Genomic DNA, 15,472 nt, shown 5'->3' with positions numbered 1-15,472 from the left:
CTGCAACTCCCGTACGGACTCGGGAGAGGCGAAGGTCGTGAGTCGTGCGTCCTCCGAAACACGACCTTGCCAAGCCACACTGCTTCTTGACACACTGCACACTTAAACTGGAAGCCAGTTACAGGAGGATAGATTGTCAGGTGACCGCTCATCTGTTGGAGTTACAGGAGGATAGATGGTCAGGTGACCGCTCATCTGTTGGAGTTACAGGAGGATAGATGGTCAGGTGACCGCTCATCTGTTGGAGTTACAGGAGGATAGATGGTCAGGTGACCGCTCATCTGTTGGAGTTACAGGAGGATAGATGGTCAGGTGACCGCTCATCTGTTGGAGTTACAGGAGGATAGACGGTCAGGTGACCGCTCATCTGTTGGAGTTACAGGAGGATAGACAGTCAGGTGACCGCTCATCTGTTGGAGTTACAGGAGGATAGACAGTCAGGTGACCGCTCATCTGTCATCTGTTGGAGTTACAGGAGGACAGATGGTCAAAGGCAGAGCCCAGGGCTAAATCCACAACACACACACACACCTTCCACTCCCACACACACTTTCATCCTCCACACACACCTTTATCTTCCACACACACACACACACACACACACACACACACACACACACACACACACACACACACACACACACACACACACACACACACACACACACACACACACACACACACACACACACACACACAGCCAGGCGAACACTCCAACCAGCCAATTGACAGTGTTTTACATATTTCTTCTTTTTTGTGTGGGGGTGGTGGCGGGGGGGTTGTGGCGGGGGGGTGATTTCAGGCGTTTGGTTCCGTTTCCTGCTCCTGGGTTCTCATTAAAGATAATGGTTAATGGGACGTGGTGTAATAGACATATGGAAATAGCTCTGCCGTTCATCATTAGGCTTTTAATTGCACCGTTTTGGCCTCGTTTTGGCCTCCACCTCTTGTTAGTCAATCGGCAGCTTATCTCCTATATAGTGTACTTCATCTGATCTGGGCCCAGCCAATCGGCAGTTTTATCCCCTATATAGTACACTTCATTTGAACAGGACCCAGCCAATCGGCAGCTTATCCCCTATATAGTACACTTCATTTGATCTGGGCCCAGCCAATCTGCAGCTTATCCCCTATATAGTACACTTCATCTGACCAGGGCCCAGCCAATCGGCAGCTTTATCCCCTATATAGTACACTTCATTTGACCAGGACCCAGCCAATCGGCAGCTTATCCCCTATATAGTGCACTTCATTTGACCAGGGCCCAGTCAATCGGCACCTTATCTCCTATATAGTGCACTTCATCTGATCAGGGCCCAGCCAATCGGCAGCTTTATCCCCTATATAGTGCACTTCATCTGATCAGGGCCCAGCCAATCGGCAGCTTATCCCCTATATAGTGCACTTCATCTGACCAGGGCCCAGCCAAACGGCAGCTTTGACCAGTCTTTTTGTAGCGTTAACGTTGTGTGTTTCCAGGTCGATGGGGTTAACGTTGTGTGTTTCCAGGTCGATGGGGTTAACGTTGTGTGGTTCTAGGTCGATGGGGTTAACGTTGTGTGTTTCTAGGTCGATGGGGTTAACGTTGTGTGTTTCTAGGTCGATGGGGTTAACGTTGTGTGTTTCTAGGTCGATGGGGTTAACGTTGTGTGTTTCCAGGTCGATGGGGTTAACGTTGTGTGTTTCTAGGTCGATGGGGTTAACGTTGTGTGTTTCCAGGTCGATGGGGTTAACGTTGTGTGTTTCTAGGTCGATGGGGTTAACGTTGTGTGTTTCTAGGTCGATGGGGTTAACGTTGTGTGTTTCCAGGTCGATGGGGTTAACGTTGTGTGTTTCTTGGTCGATGGGGTTAACGTTGTGTGTTTCCAGGTCGATGGGGTTAACGTTGTGTGTTTCTAGGTCGATGGGGTTAACGTTGTGTGTTTCCAGGTCGATGGGGTTAACGTTGTGTGTTTCTAGGTCGATGGGGTTAACGTTGTGTGGTTCCAGGTCGATGGGGTTAACGTTGTGTGGTTCTAGGTCGATGGGGTTAACGTTGTGTGTTTCTAGGTCGATGGGGTTAACGTTGTGTGTTTCCAGGTCGATGGGGTTAACGTTGTGTGTGTTTCCAGGTCGATGGATGTGCTGATCAGTCTGAACCACGGGAAATCCTTCATCTCTAGTGCCTTCACCATCCACGCCTCAACATGTGTGAGTTTACCTTCTTTTATGCTTTTAACAATCTTTATTATTTTTTCTGTCTACAGTATTTAAATGCATTTACCTTTTGTACAACGTCTAAAACGGTCTGCATCTACTATCTATATCCACTCGTTCTTTAAAACGTTTAATGTTTGTGTGTTTATCTACTGTTGTACTGTGTGTATGTGTCTAACATGTGTGTGTGTGTATAACATGTGTCTAACGTGTGTGTGTGTGTATAACATGTGTCTAATGTGTGTGTGTGTGTGTGTGTGTGTGTGTGTGTGTGTATAACGTGTGTCTAACATGTGTGTGTGTGTATAACATGTGTCTAATGTGTGTGTGTGTGTGTGTGTGTGTGTGTATAACGTGTGTGTGTGTGAATAACATGTGTCTAACATGTGTGTGTGTGTGTGTAACATGTGTCTAACATGTGTGTGTGTGTGTATAACGTGTGTCTAACGTGTGTGTGTGTGTGTATAACGTGTGTGTATAACATGTGTGTGTGTATAACGTGTGTCTAACATGTGTGTGTGTGTATAACGTGTGTCTAATGTGTGTGTGTGTATAACGTGTGTGTGTGTATAACATGTGTCTAACATGTGTGTGTGTGTATAACATGTGTCTAACATGTGTGTGTGTATAACGTGTGTGTATAACATGTGTGTGTGTGTATAACGTGTGTCTAATGTGTGTGTGTGTGTATAACGTGTGTGTGTGTGTGTATAACGTGTGTGTGTGTCTAACATGTGTGTGTGTGTATAACGTGTGTCTAACGTGTGTGTGTGTGTGTGTCTAACGTGTGTCTAACGTGTGTGTGTGTGTATAACGTGTGTCTAACGTGTGTATGTGTGTGTATAACGTGTGTGTATAACATGTGTGTGTGTGTATAACGTGTGTGTGTGTATAACATGTGTCTAACATGTGTGTGTGTATAACATGTGTCTAACATGTGTGTGTGTGTATAACGTGTGTCTAACGTGTGTGTGTGTATAACATGTGTGTGTGTGTATAACGTGTGTCTAACGTGTGTGTGTGTGTATAACGTGTGTGTGTGTGTATAACGTGTGTCTAACGTGTGTGTGTGTGTGTGTCTGTGTGTGTATAATGTGTGTGTGTGTATAACGTGTGTCTAACATGTGTGTGTGTGTATAACGTGTGTCTAATGTGTGTGTGTGTGTGTGTGTGTATAACGTGTGTGTGTGTGTGTATAACATGTGTCTAACATGTGTGTGTGTGTGTGTAACGTGTGTGTAATGTGTGTGTGTGTGTGTGTGTATAACGTGTGTGTATAACATGTGTGTGTGTGTCTAATGTGTGTGTGTGTGTATAACGTGTGTCTAATGTGTGTGTGTGTATAACGTGTGTCTAATGTGTGTGTGTGTGTGTGTGTGTGTATAACGTGTGTGTGTGTGTATAACATGTGTCTAACATGTGTGTGTGTGTATAACGTGTGTCTAACGTGTGTGTGTGTGTGTATAACGTGTGTGTATAACATGTGTGTGCGTGTATAACGTGTGTCTAACGTGTGTGTGTGTGTATAACGTGTGTGTGTGTGTCTAACGTGTGTGTGTGTGTGTATAACATGTGTATAACGTGTGTGTGTGTGTGTATAACATGTGTATAACGTGTGTGTGTGTCTAACGTGTGTGTGTGTGTGTGTGTAACGTGTGTGTGTGTCTAACGTGTGTATAACGTGTGTATAACGTGTGTGTGTGTGTATAACGTGTGTGTGTGTGTCTAACGTGTGTGTGTGTGTGTGTGTGTGTGTGTATAACATGTGTATAACGTGTGTGTGTGTGTGTGTATAACATGTGTATAACGTGTGTGTGTGTCTAACGTGTGTGTGTGTGTGTGTGTGTGTGTGTGTAACGTGTGTGTAACGTGTGTATAACGTGTGTATAACGTGTGTGTGTGTCTAACGTGTGTATAACGTGTGTATAACGTGTGTGTGTGTGTGTGTGTAACGTGTGTATAACGTGTGTGTGTGTGTATAACGTGTGTATAATGTGTGTGTGTGTGTGTGTGTATATAATGTGTGTGTGTGTGTGTGTGTGTGTGTGTGTGTGTGTATAACGTGTGTATAACATGTGTGTGTGTATAACGTGTGTATAACGTGTGTGTGTGAGTGTGTATAACGTGTGTATAACGTGTGTGTGTGTGTATAACATGTGTATAATGTGTGTGTGTGTGTGTGTGTGTGTATAACGTGTGTATAACGTGTGTGTGTGTGTATAACGTGTGTATAACGTGTGTGTGTGTCTAACGTGTGTGTGTGTGTGTGTGTATAACGTGTGTCTAACGTGTGTGTGTGTGTGTGTGTGTATAACGTGTGTGTGTGTGTATAACGTGTGTCTAACGTGTGTGTGTGTGTATAACGTGTGTGTGTGTGTATAACGTGTGTCTAACGTGTGTGTGTGTGTGTCTAACATGTGTGTGTGTGTGTGTGTGTATAACGTGTGTCTAACGTGTGTGTGTGTGTGTGTGTGTATAACGTGTGTGTGTGTATAACGTGTGTCTAACGTGTGTGTGTGTGTGTGTGTGTGTATAACGTGTGTGTGTGTATAACGTGTGTGTGTGTAACATGTGTGTGTGTGTGTGTATAACGTGTGTGTGTGTCTAACATGTGTGTGTGTGTGTGTGTATAACGTGTGTGTGTGTCTAACATGTGTGTGTGTGTGTGTGTATAACGTGTGTGTGTGTCTAACATGTGTCTAACGTGTGTGTGTGTGTGTGTATTTGTGTGTTTGTGTGTGTGTCTAACATGTGTGTGTGTGTATAACGTGTGTCTAACGTTTGTGTGTATAACGTGTGTCTAACATGTTTGTGTGTCTGTGTATTTGTGTGTGTGTGTGTGTATAACGTGTGTCTAACGTGTGTGTGTGTGTGTGTGTGTGTGTGTGTGTGTGTGTATAACGTGTGTCTAACGTGTGTGTGTGTGTGTGTGTGTGTGTGTGTCTAACGTGTTTGTGTGTGTCTAACGTGTTTGTGTGTGTGTGTGTGTGTGTGTGTGTGTGTGTGTGTGTGTGTGTGTGTCTAACGTGTTTGTGTGTGTCTAACGTGTTTGTGTGTTGTGTGTGTGTGTGTGTGTGTGTGTGTGTGTGTGTGTGTGTGTATCTAACGTGTGTATTATTGTCTCTCTGTCAGTCGAACGGCGTCGCTGTAGCCATCGTCTTCCTGGTGCTGTTGTTACTGGCAGCGTTGGTAACTGCTTGGTGGTTCTGGCCTCTCTGCTGCACCGTGGTGAGTCCTACCACACTGTTTATGGCGTAGGTAATAACACGAAGCAGAGATATGTTCCTGGATTGAGTAACCATGGCGATAATCTGGACTGAAAATGCAGAGCGTTATGGAAATGTTTTGTGATGACACTACGAAAACGGATGTTGTCTTTGTGTATTCTGATCTTCTAAATGTGTCCTTCCTGTGAACCAGAATGTCCCTCTTAACTGGAAGTCTGTTGCAATAGAGATGTCCTTCCTGTGAACCAGAATGTCCCTCTTAACTGGAAGTCTGTTGCAATAGAGGTGTCCTTCCTGTGAACCAGAATGTCCCTCTTAACTGGAAGTCTGTTGCAATAGAGGTGTCCTTCCTGTGAACCAGAATGTCCCTCTTAACTGGAAGTCTGTTGCAATAGAGATGTCCTTCCTGTGAACCAGAATGTCCCTCTTAACTGGAAGTCTGTTGCAATAGAGATGTCCTTCCTGTGAACCAGAATGTCCCTCTTAACTGGAAGTCTGTTGCAATAGAGATGTCCTTCCTGTGAACCAGAATGTCCCTCTTAACTGGAAGTCTGTTGCAATAGAGATGTCCTTCCTGTGAACCAGAATGTCCCTCTTAACTGGAAGTCTGTTGCAATAGAGATGTCCTTCCTGTGAACCAGAATGTCCCTCTTAACTGGAAGTCTGTTGCAATAGAGATGTCCTTCCTGTGAACCAGAATGTCCCTCTTAACTGGAAGTCTGTTGCAATAGAGATGTCCTTCCTGTGAACCAGAATGTCCCTCTTAACTGGAAGTCTGTTGCAATAGAGATGTCCTTCCTGTGAACCAGAATGTCCCTCTTAACTGGAAGTCTGTTGCAATAGAGGTGTCCTTCCTGTGAACCAGAATGTCCCTCTTAACTGAAAGTCTGTTGCAATAGAGATGTCCTTCCTGTGAACCAGAATGTCCCTCTTAACTGGAAGTCTGTTGCAATAGAGATGTCCTTCCTGTGAACCAGAATGTCCCTCTTAACTGGAAGTCTGTTGCAATAGAGATGTCCTTCCTGTGAACCAGAATGTCCCTCTTAACTGAAAGTCTGTTGCAATAGAGATGTCCTTCCTGTGAACCAGAATGTCCCTCTTAACTGGAAGTCTGTTGCAATAGAGATGTCCTTCCTGTGAACCAGAATGTCCCTCTTAACTGAAAGTCTGTTGCAATAGAGATTTTACCTCAATGAGCATAAACTGTATAAATAAAGGTTACAGGACAGAGTAAACACGAACCCGAAAGACAATCAAACCCAGAGAGAAAATATATTACCATAACTGTACCCCAGCAGCAGCATCTCTCTCTCTCTCTCTCTCTCTCTCTCTCTCTCTCTCGCTCTCGCTCTCGCTCTCTCTCTCTCCCTCCCAAAGCCCCTCCCCTCCCAACTACCACAGACAGGCCAGTAACGAATAGCTGTGCATTGTTCAAGAGCTCAGCTGAGATGAGGTGGTGGGCATTGGCAGGCTGGTATTGTTCAACAGCTCAGCTGAGATGAGGTGGTGGGCATTGGCAGGCTGGTATATTGTTCAACAGCTCAGCTCTCTCTCTCCCTCTCTCTCTCTCTCTCTCTCTCTCTCTCTCTCTCTCTCTCTCGCTCTCTCTCTCCCACCCAAAGCCCCTCCCCTCCCAACCACCACAGACAGGCCAGTCACGAACAGCTGTGCATTGTTCAACAGCTCAGCTGAGATGAGGTGGTGGGCATTGGCAGGCTGGTATTGTTCAACAGCTCAGCTGAGATGAGGTGGTGGGCATTGGCAGGATGGCAGCTCCATTGTTAAGCTTTTCTTCACCTCTCTGTTTGACCTCATACGCCCTGCCCTGCCTGCTGCCTGCCAGCAAAGCGCCCCAGAGGAAGAGCCTCAAACAGGAAGTGAACCGGAAGTAGTAACCATAGCGATATATATGTTTTAAACTATGTGGTCGGTACCACATTCCATATCTGGATTCCGATCTTCCACTAAGCAAAGTTCACTTCATTCCTTTTCTTTTCTTTTCTTTTTTTTGTGGTCAGATTTTTCTATTCTCCTTCTCGTGTTTCTTTTTTTTTTTATATCAAATGTCGTGTTTTCATCCTTTACGATATATAGCTAAGGAGTTTCAGTATGTTTGCGTGGAAGCTCATGGATTCTCAATGGTTTATCATCACCATGACAACGCCCCCTCCAGAACCCACTTCACATCTTTCTCTCTCTCTCGCTCTCTCTCTCTCTCTCTCTCTCTCTCTCTCTCTCTCTCTCTCTCTCTCTCCACTTAACCATTTAAAGCCCACAATGACCAGGTGATAGTTTCAGGACTTGTAGAACGCCTTGCGGTTAAGAGCGTTGGTCCAGTAACTGAAAGGTCACTGGTACGACCTGTCGATGTGCCCTTGAGAAAGACACAGCCCTAACTGCTCCTGTAAGTGGCTCTGGATAAGAGAGTCTGTTAAATGATTCACTACTGTAGTGGCTCTGGATGAGAGAGTCTGTTAAATGATTCACTACTGTAGTGGCTCTGGATGAGAGAGTCTGTTAAATGATTCACTACTGTAGTGTCTCTGGATGAGAGAGTATGCTAAATGATTCACTACTGTAGTGGCTCTGGATGAGAGAGTCTGCTAAATGATTCACTACTCTAGTGCCTCTGGATGAGAGAGTCTGCTAAATGATTCACTACTGTAGTGGCTCTGGATGAGAGAGTCTGCTAAATGATTCACTACTGTAGTGGCTCTGGATAAGAGAGTCTGTTAAATGATTCACTACTGTAGTGTCTCTGGATAAGAGAGTCTGTTAAATGATTCACTACTGTAGTGGCTCTGGATGAGAGAGTCTGTTAAATGATTCACTACTGTAGTGGCTCTGGATGAGAGAGTCTGTTAAATGATTCACTACTGTAGTGTCTCTGGATGAGAGAGTATGCTAAATGATTCACTACTGTAGTGGCTCTGGATGAGAGAGTCTGCTAAATGATTCACTACTCTAGTGCCTCTGGATGAGAGAGTCTGCTAAATGATTCACTACTGTAGTGGCTCTGGATGAGAGAGTCTGCTAAATGATTCACTACTGTAGTGGCTCTGGATGAGAGAGTCTGCTAAATTATTCACTACTGTAGTGGCTCTGGATAAGAGAGTCTGTTAAATGATTCACTACTGTAGTGGCTCTGGATGAGAGAGTCTGTTAAATGATTCACTACTGTAGTGTCTCTGGATGAGAGAGTATGCTAAATGATTCACTACTGTAGTGGCTCTGGATGAGAGAGTCTGCTAAATGATTCACTACTCTAGTGCCTCTGGATGAGAGAGTCTGCTAAATGATTCACTAATGTAGTGGCTCTGGATGAGAGAGTCTGCTAAATGATTCACTACTGTAGTGGCTCTGGATGAGAGAGTCTGTTAAATGATTCACTACTGTAGTGGCTCTGGGTGAGAGAGTCTCTTAAATGATTCACTACTGTAGTGTCTCTGGATGAGAGAGTATGATAAATGATTCACTACTGTAGTGGCTCTGGATGAGAGAGTCTGCTAAATGATTCACTACTCTAGTGCCTCTGGATGAGAGAGTCTGCTAAATGATTCACTACTGTAGTGGCTCTGGATGAGAGAGTCTGCTAAATGATTCACTACTGTAGTGGCTCTGGATGAGAGAGTCTGTTAAATGATTCACTACTCTAGTGCCTCTGGATGAGAGAGTCTGCTAAATGATTCACTACTCTAGTGCCTCTGGATGAGAGAGTCTGCTAAATGATTCACTACTGTAGTGGCTCTGGATGAGAGAGTCTGCTAAATGATTCACTACTGTAGTGGCTCTGGATGAGAGAGTCTGCTAAATGATTCACTACTGTAGTGGCTCTGGATAAGAGAGTCTGTTAAATGATTCACTACTGTAGTGGCTCTGGATGAGAGAGTCTGTTAAATGATTCACTACTGTAGTGTCTCTGGATGAGAGAGTATGCTAAATGATTCACTACTGTAGTGGCTCTGGATGAGAGAGTCTGCTAAATGATTCACTACTCTAGTGCCTCTGGATGAGAGAGTCTGCTAAATGATTCACTACTGTAGTGGCTCTGGATGAGAGAGTCTGCTAAATGATTCACTACTGTAGTGGCTCTGGATGAGAGAGTCTGTTAAATGATTCACTACTGTAGTGGCTCTGGGTGAGAGAGTCTCTTAAATGATTCACTACTGTAGTGTCTCTGGATGAGAGAGTATGATAAATGATTCACTACTGTAGTGGCTCTGGATGAGAGAGTCTGCTAAATGATTCACTACTCTAGTGCCTCTGGATGAGAGAGTCTGCTAAATGATTCACTACTGTAGTGGCTCTGGATGAGAGAGTCTGCTAAATGATTCACTACTGTAGTGGCTCTGGATGAGAGAGTCTGCTAAATGATTCACTACTGTAGTGGCTCTGGATGAGAGAGTCTGTTAAATGATTCACTACTGTAGTGGCTCTGGGTGAGAGAGTCTCTTAAATGATTCACTACTGTAGTGTCTCTGGATGAGAGAGTATGATAAATGATTCACTACTGTAGTGGCTCTGGATGAGAGAGTCTGCTAAATGATTCACTACTCTAGTGCCTCTGGATGAGAGAGTCTGCTAAATGATTCACTACTGTAGTGGCTCTGGATGAGAGAGTCTGCTAAATGATTCACTACTGTAGTGGCTCTGGATGAGAGAGTCTGTTAAATGATTCACTACTGTAGTGGCTCTGGGTGAGAGAGTCTCTTAAATGATTCACTACTGTAGTGTCTCTGGATGAGAGAGTATGATAAATGATTCACTACTGTAGTGGCTCTGGATGAGAGAGTCTGCTAAATGATTCACTACTCTAGTGCCTCTGGATGAGAGAGTCTGCTAAATGATTCACTACTGTAGTGGCTCTGGATGAGAGAGTCTGCTAAATGATTCACTACTGTAGTGGCTCTGGATAAGAGAGTCTGTTAAATGATTCACTACTGTAGTGGTTCTGGATAAAAGCGCCTGTTCCCCTCTCCGGACATACGTAAATATACCATTATACCATCACCAATAAGTAAATATACCATTATGCCATCACCAATAAGTAAATATACCATTATACCATCACCAATACCTAAATATACCATTATACCATCACCAATACCTAAATATACCATTATGCCATCACCAATAAGTAAATATACCATTATACCATCACCAATATGTAAATATACCATTATACCATACCAGACATATAAATATACCATTATACCATCACCATTATACCATCACCAATACCTAAATATACCATTATACCATCACCAAATATACCATTATACCATCACCAATAAGTAAATAAATATACCATAAATATACCCATCACCAATACCATCACCAATACGTAAATATACCATTATACCCATCACCATATACCATTATAAATATATACCATTATACCATCACCATTATACCATCACCAATAAGTAAATATACCATTATACCATCACCAATATGTAAATATACCATTATACCATCACCAATACCTAAATATACCATTATACCATCACCAATAAGTAAATATACCATTATGCCATCACCAATACCTAAATATACCATTATACCATCACCAATATCTAAATATACCATTATACCATCACCAATAAGTAAATAAATATACCAATATCACCAATAAGTAAATATACCATCACATCACCAATACCTAAATATACCATTATACCATCACCAATATAAATATAATTATGCCATCACCAATAAGTAAATATACCATTATACCCGTAAATTATACCATCACCAATATGTAAATATACCATTATGCCATCACCAATACGTAAATATACCATTATACCATCACCAATACGTAAATATACCATTATACCATCACCAATACGTAAATATACCATTATACCATCACCAATACGTAAATATACCATTATACCATCACCAATACGTAAATATACCATTATACCATCACCAATACGTAAATATACCATTATACCATCACCAATACGTAAATATACCATTATGCCATCACCAATACGTAAATATACCATTATGCCATCACCAACAGCCTCCAAATAATACATATTACTACCAGTAATAATATGCCTCACCTCTGTTTGAGACGAGAACACTGGCAGCCCGTCCAGGGTGACATGGAAGCATATTCTGGAAAATGCCATCACAAAGCCTCCAAATAATACATATTACTACCAGTAATAATATGCCTCACCTCTGTTTGAGACGAGAACACTGGCAGCCCGTCCAGGGTGACATGGAAGCATATTCTGGAAAACCAACAAAGGCATTAGAATGTAAAGCCCCTGCAGCATGTCTGGCCGGCGCTGTGTTTGTCTTGGTGCTGAATCTACTGCGGCTCTCCTTCAGGGACCTGGGGACAGAGGGAGAGGAGGAGAGGAGGAGGAGGAGAGGAGGAGAGGAGGAGAAGGCCATGTGTTTGTTGTTAATATTTCAACCGCCAGTCTGCCAGGTTTCAGCTGGGTTTCAAGGCTTTCAGGGCTTCAGCAGGATGAGCCCCATACACACTCAGATACACACATGGGAACACACATACTTATTGCATGTTTCACACGCGCACACACACGCACGCACGCACGCACGCACGCACACACACACACACACACACACACACACACACACACACACACACACACAATCTCTCTCTCCTTCCCACATGGAACCCTGCCAGGCACAAGGTCATACAGGAAGTGAATTAATCCTTTATTAATGTTTATAGGAACACAGAACTACACCCCACTCTGATATGAACTACACCCCACCCTGATATGAACTAACATTTAACATAACACATTTAAGTCATTTAGCAGACGCTCTTATCCAGAGCGACTTACAAATTGGTGCATTCACCTTATGACCTCCAGTGGAACAGTAGTGCATCTAAATCTTTTCAGGGGGAGGGGGGGGTGAGAGGGATTACTTTATCCTATCCTAGGTATTCCTTAAAGAGGTGGGGTTTCAGGTGTCTCCGGAAGGTGGTGATTGACTCCGCTGTCCTGGCGTCGTGAGGGAGTTTGTTCCACCATTGGGGGGCCAGAGCAGCGAACAGTTTTGACTGGGCTGAGCGGGAACTGTACTTCCTCAGTGGTAGGGAGGCGAGCAGGCCAGAGGTGGATGAACGCAGTGCCCTTGTTTGGGTGTAGGGCCTGATCAGAGCCTGGAGGTACTGAGGTGCCGTTCCCCTCACAGCTCCGTAGGCAAGCACCATGGTCTTGTAGCGGATGCGAGCTTCAACTGGAAGCCAGTGGAGGGAGCGGAGGAGCGGGGTGACGTGAGAGAACTTGGGAAGGTTGAACACCAGACGGGCTGCGGCGTTCTGGATGAGTTGTAGGGTTTAATGGCACAGGCAGGGAGCCCAGCCAACAGCGAGTTGCAGTAATCCAGACGGGAGATGACAAGTGCCTGGATTAGGACCTGCGCCGCTTCCTGTGTGAGGCAGGGTCGTACTCTGCGGATGTTGTAGAGCATGAACCTACAGGAACGGGCCACCGCCTTGATGTTAGTTGAGAACGACAGGGTGTTGTCCAGGATCACGCCAAGGTTCTTAGCGCTCTGGGAGGAGGACACAATGGAGTTGTCAACCGTGATGGCGAGATCATGGAACGGGCAGTCCTTCCCGGGAGGAAGAGCAGCTCCGTCTTGCCGAGGTTCAGCTTGAGGTGGTGATCCGTCATCCACACGGATATGTCTGCCAGACATGCAGAGATGCGATTCGCCACCTGGTCATCAGAAGGGGGAAAGGAGAAGATTAATTGTGTGTCGTCTGCATAGCAATGATAGGAGAGACCATGTGAGGTTATGACAGAGCCAAGTGACTTGGTGTATAGCGAGAATAGGAGAGGGCCTAGAACAGAGCCCTGGGGGACACCAGTGGTGAGAGCACGTGGTGTGGAGACGGATTCTCGCCACGCCACCTGGTAGGAGCGACCTGTCAGGTAGGACGCAATCCAAGCGTGGGCCGCGCCGGAGATGCCCAACTCGGAGAGGGTGGAGAGGAGGATCTGATGGTTCACAGTATCGAAGGCAGCCGATAGGTCTAGAAGGATGAGAGCAGAGGAGAGAGAGTTAGCTTTAGCAGTGCGGAGCGCCTCCGTGATACAGAGAAGAGCAGTCTCAGTTGAATGACTAGTCTTGAAACCTGACTGATTTGGATCAAGAAGGTCATTCTGAGAGAGATAGCGGGAGAGCTGGCCAAGGACGGCACGTTCAAGAGTTTTGGAGAGAAAAGAAAGAAGGGATACTGGTCTGTAGTTGTTGACATCGGAGGGATCGAGTGTAGGTTTTTTCAGAAGGGGTGCAACTCTCGCTCTCTTGAAGACGGAAGGGACGTAGCCAGCGGTCAGGGATGAGTTGATGAGCGAGGTGAGGTAAGGGAGGAGGTCTCGGAAATGGTCTGGAGAAGAGGGGAGGGGATAGGGTCAAGCGGGCAGGTTGTAGGGCGGCCGGCCGTCACAAGACCCGAGATTTCATCTGGAGAGAGAGGGGAGAAAGAGGTCAGAGCACAGGGTAGGGCAGTGTGAGCAGAACCAGCGGTGTCGTTTGACTTAGCAAACGAGGATCGGATGTCGTCGACCTTCTTTTCAAAATGGTTGACGAAGTCATCTGCAGAGAGGGAGGAGGGGGAGGGGGAGGAGGATTCAGGAGGGAGGAGAAGGTTGCAAAGAGCTTCCTAGGGTTAGAGGCAGATGCTTGGAATTTAGAGTGGTAGAAAGTGGCTTTAGCAGCAGAGAGAGAAGAGGAAAATGTAGAGAGGAGGGAGTGAAAGGATGTCAGGTCCGCAGGGAGGCGAGTTTTCCTCCATTTCCGCTCGGCTGCCCGGAGCCCTGTTCTGTGAGCTCGCAATGAGTCGTCGAGCCACGGAGCGGGAGGGAGGACCGAGCCGGCCTGGAGGATAGGGGACATAGAGAGTCAAAGGATGCAGAAAGGGAGGAGAGGAGGGTTGAGGAGGCAGAATCAGGAGATAGGTTGGAGAAGGTTTGAGCAGAGGGAAGAGATGATAGGATGGAAGAGGAGAGAGTAGCGGGGGAGAGAGAGCGAAGGTTGGGACGGCGCGATACCATCCGAGTAGGGGCAGTGTGGGAAGTGTTGGATGAGAGCGAGAGGGAAAAGGATACAAGGTAGTGGTCGGAGACTTGGAGGGGAGTTGCAACGAGGTTAGTGGAAGAACAGCATCTAGTAAAGATGAGGTCGAGCGTATTTCCTGCCTTGTGAGTAGGGGGAAGGTGAGAGGGTGAGGTCAAAAGAGGAGAGGAGTGGAAAGAAGGAGGCAGAGAGGAATGAGTCAAAGGTAGGCGTGGGGAGGTTAAAGTCGCCCAGAACTGTGAGAGGTGAGCCGTCCTCAGGAAAGGAGCTTATCAAGGCATCAAGCTCATTGATGAACTCTCCGAGGGAACCTGGAGGGCGATAAATGATAAGGATGTTAAGCTTGAAAGGGCTGGTAACTGTGACAGCATGGAATTCAAAGGAGGCGATAGACAGATGGGTAAGGGGAGAAAAGAGAATGACCACTTGGGAGAGATGAGGATCCCGGTGCCACCACCCCGCTGACCAGAAGCTCTCGGGGTGTGCGAGAACACGTGGGCAGACGAAGAGAGAGCAGTAGGAGTAGCAGTGTTGTCTGTGGTGATCCATGTTTCCGTCAGTGCCAAGAAGTCGAGGGACTGGAGGGAGACATAGGCGGAGATGAACTCTGCCTTGTTGGCCGCAGATCGGCAGTTCCAGAGGCTACCGGAGACCTGGAACTCCACGTGGGTCGTGCGCGCTGGGACCACCAGATTAGGGTGGCCGCGGCCACGCGGTGTGGAGCGTTTGTATGGTCTGTGCAGAGAGGAGAGAACAGGGATAGACAGACACATAGTTGACAGGCTACACAAGAGGCTACGCTAATGCAAAGGAGATTGGAATGACAAGTGGACTACACGTCACGAGTGTTCAGAGAGTTAAGCTTACGTAGCAAGAATCTTATTGACTAAAATGATTAAAATGATACAGTACTGCTGAAGTAGGCTAGCTGGCAGAGGCTGCGTTGTTGACTAAGTAGGCTAGTTGGC

The 15,472-nt window shown here is 45.7% G+C and overlaps 1 protein-coding gene across 1 annotated transcript in view; it reads left to right on the top strand.

Moving 5' to 3' along the window:
- The window catches only part of LOC115124703 (anthrax toxin receptor 2-like), a 200,576-nt gene that overhangs the window by 58,852 nt on the left and 126,252 nt on the right, over positions 1-15,472 (top strand). Inside the window, exons 10-11 of the mRNA XM_065011349.1 lie at positions 2,112-2,190; positions 5,329-5,424. Of these exons, the coding sequence (XP_064867421.1) occupies positions 2,112-2,190; positions 5,329-5,424 (175 nt within the window). The remainder of the gene's footprint in view (positions 1-2,111; positions 2,191-5,328; positions 5,425-15,472) is intronic.

Source organism: Oncorhynchus nerka, linkage group LG27, assembly GCF_034236695.1.
Source record: "Oncorhynchus nerka isolate Pitt River linkage group LG27, Oner_Uvic_2.0, whole genome shotgun sequence".
Lineage (NCBI taxonomy): Eukaryota > Metazoa > Chordata > Actinopteri > Salmoniformes > Salmonidae > Oncorhynchus > Oncorhynchus nerka.
Note: the sequence above shows the minus strand (reverse complement) of the source record. Positions and strands in the feature narration are given on the sequence as shown.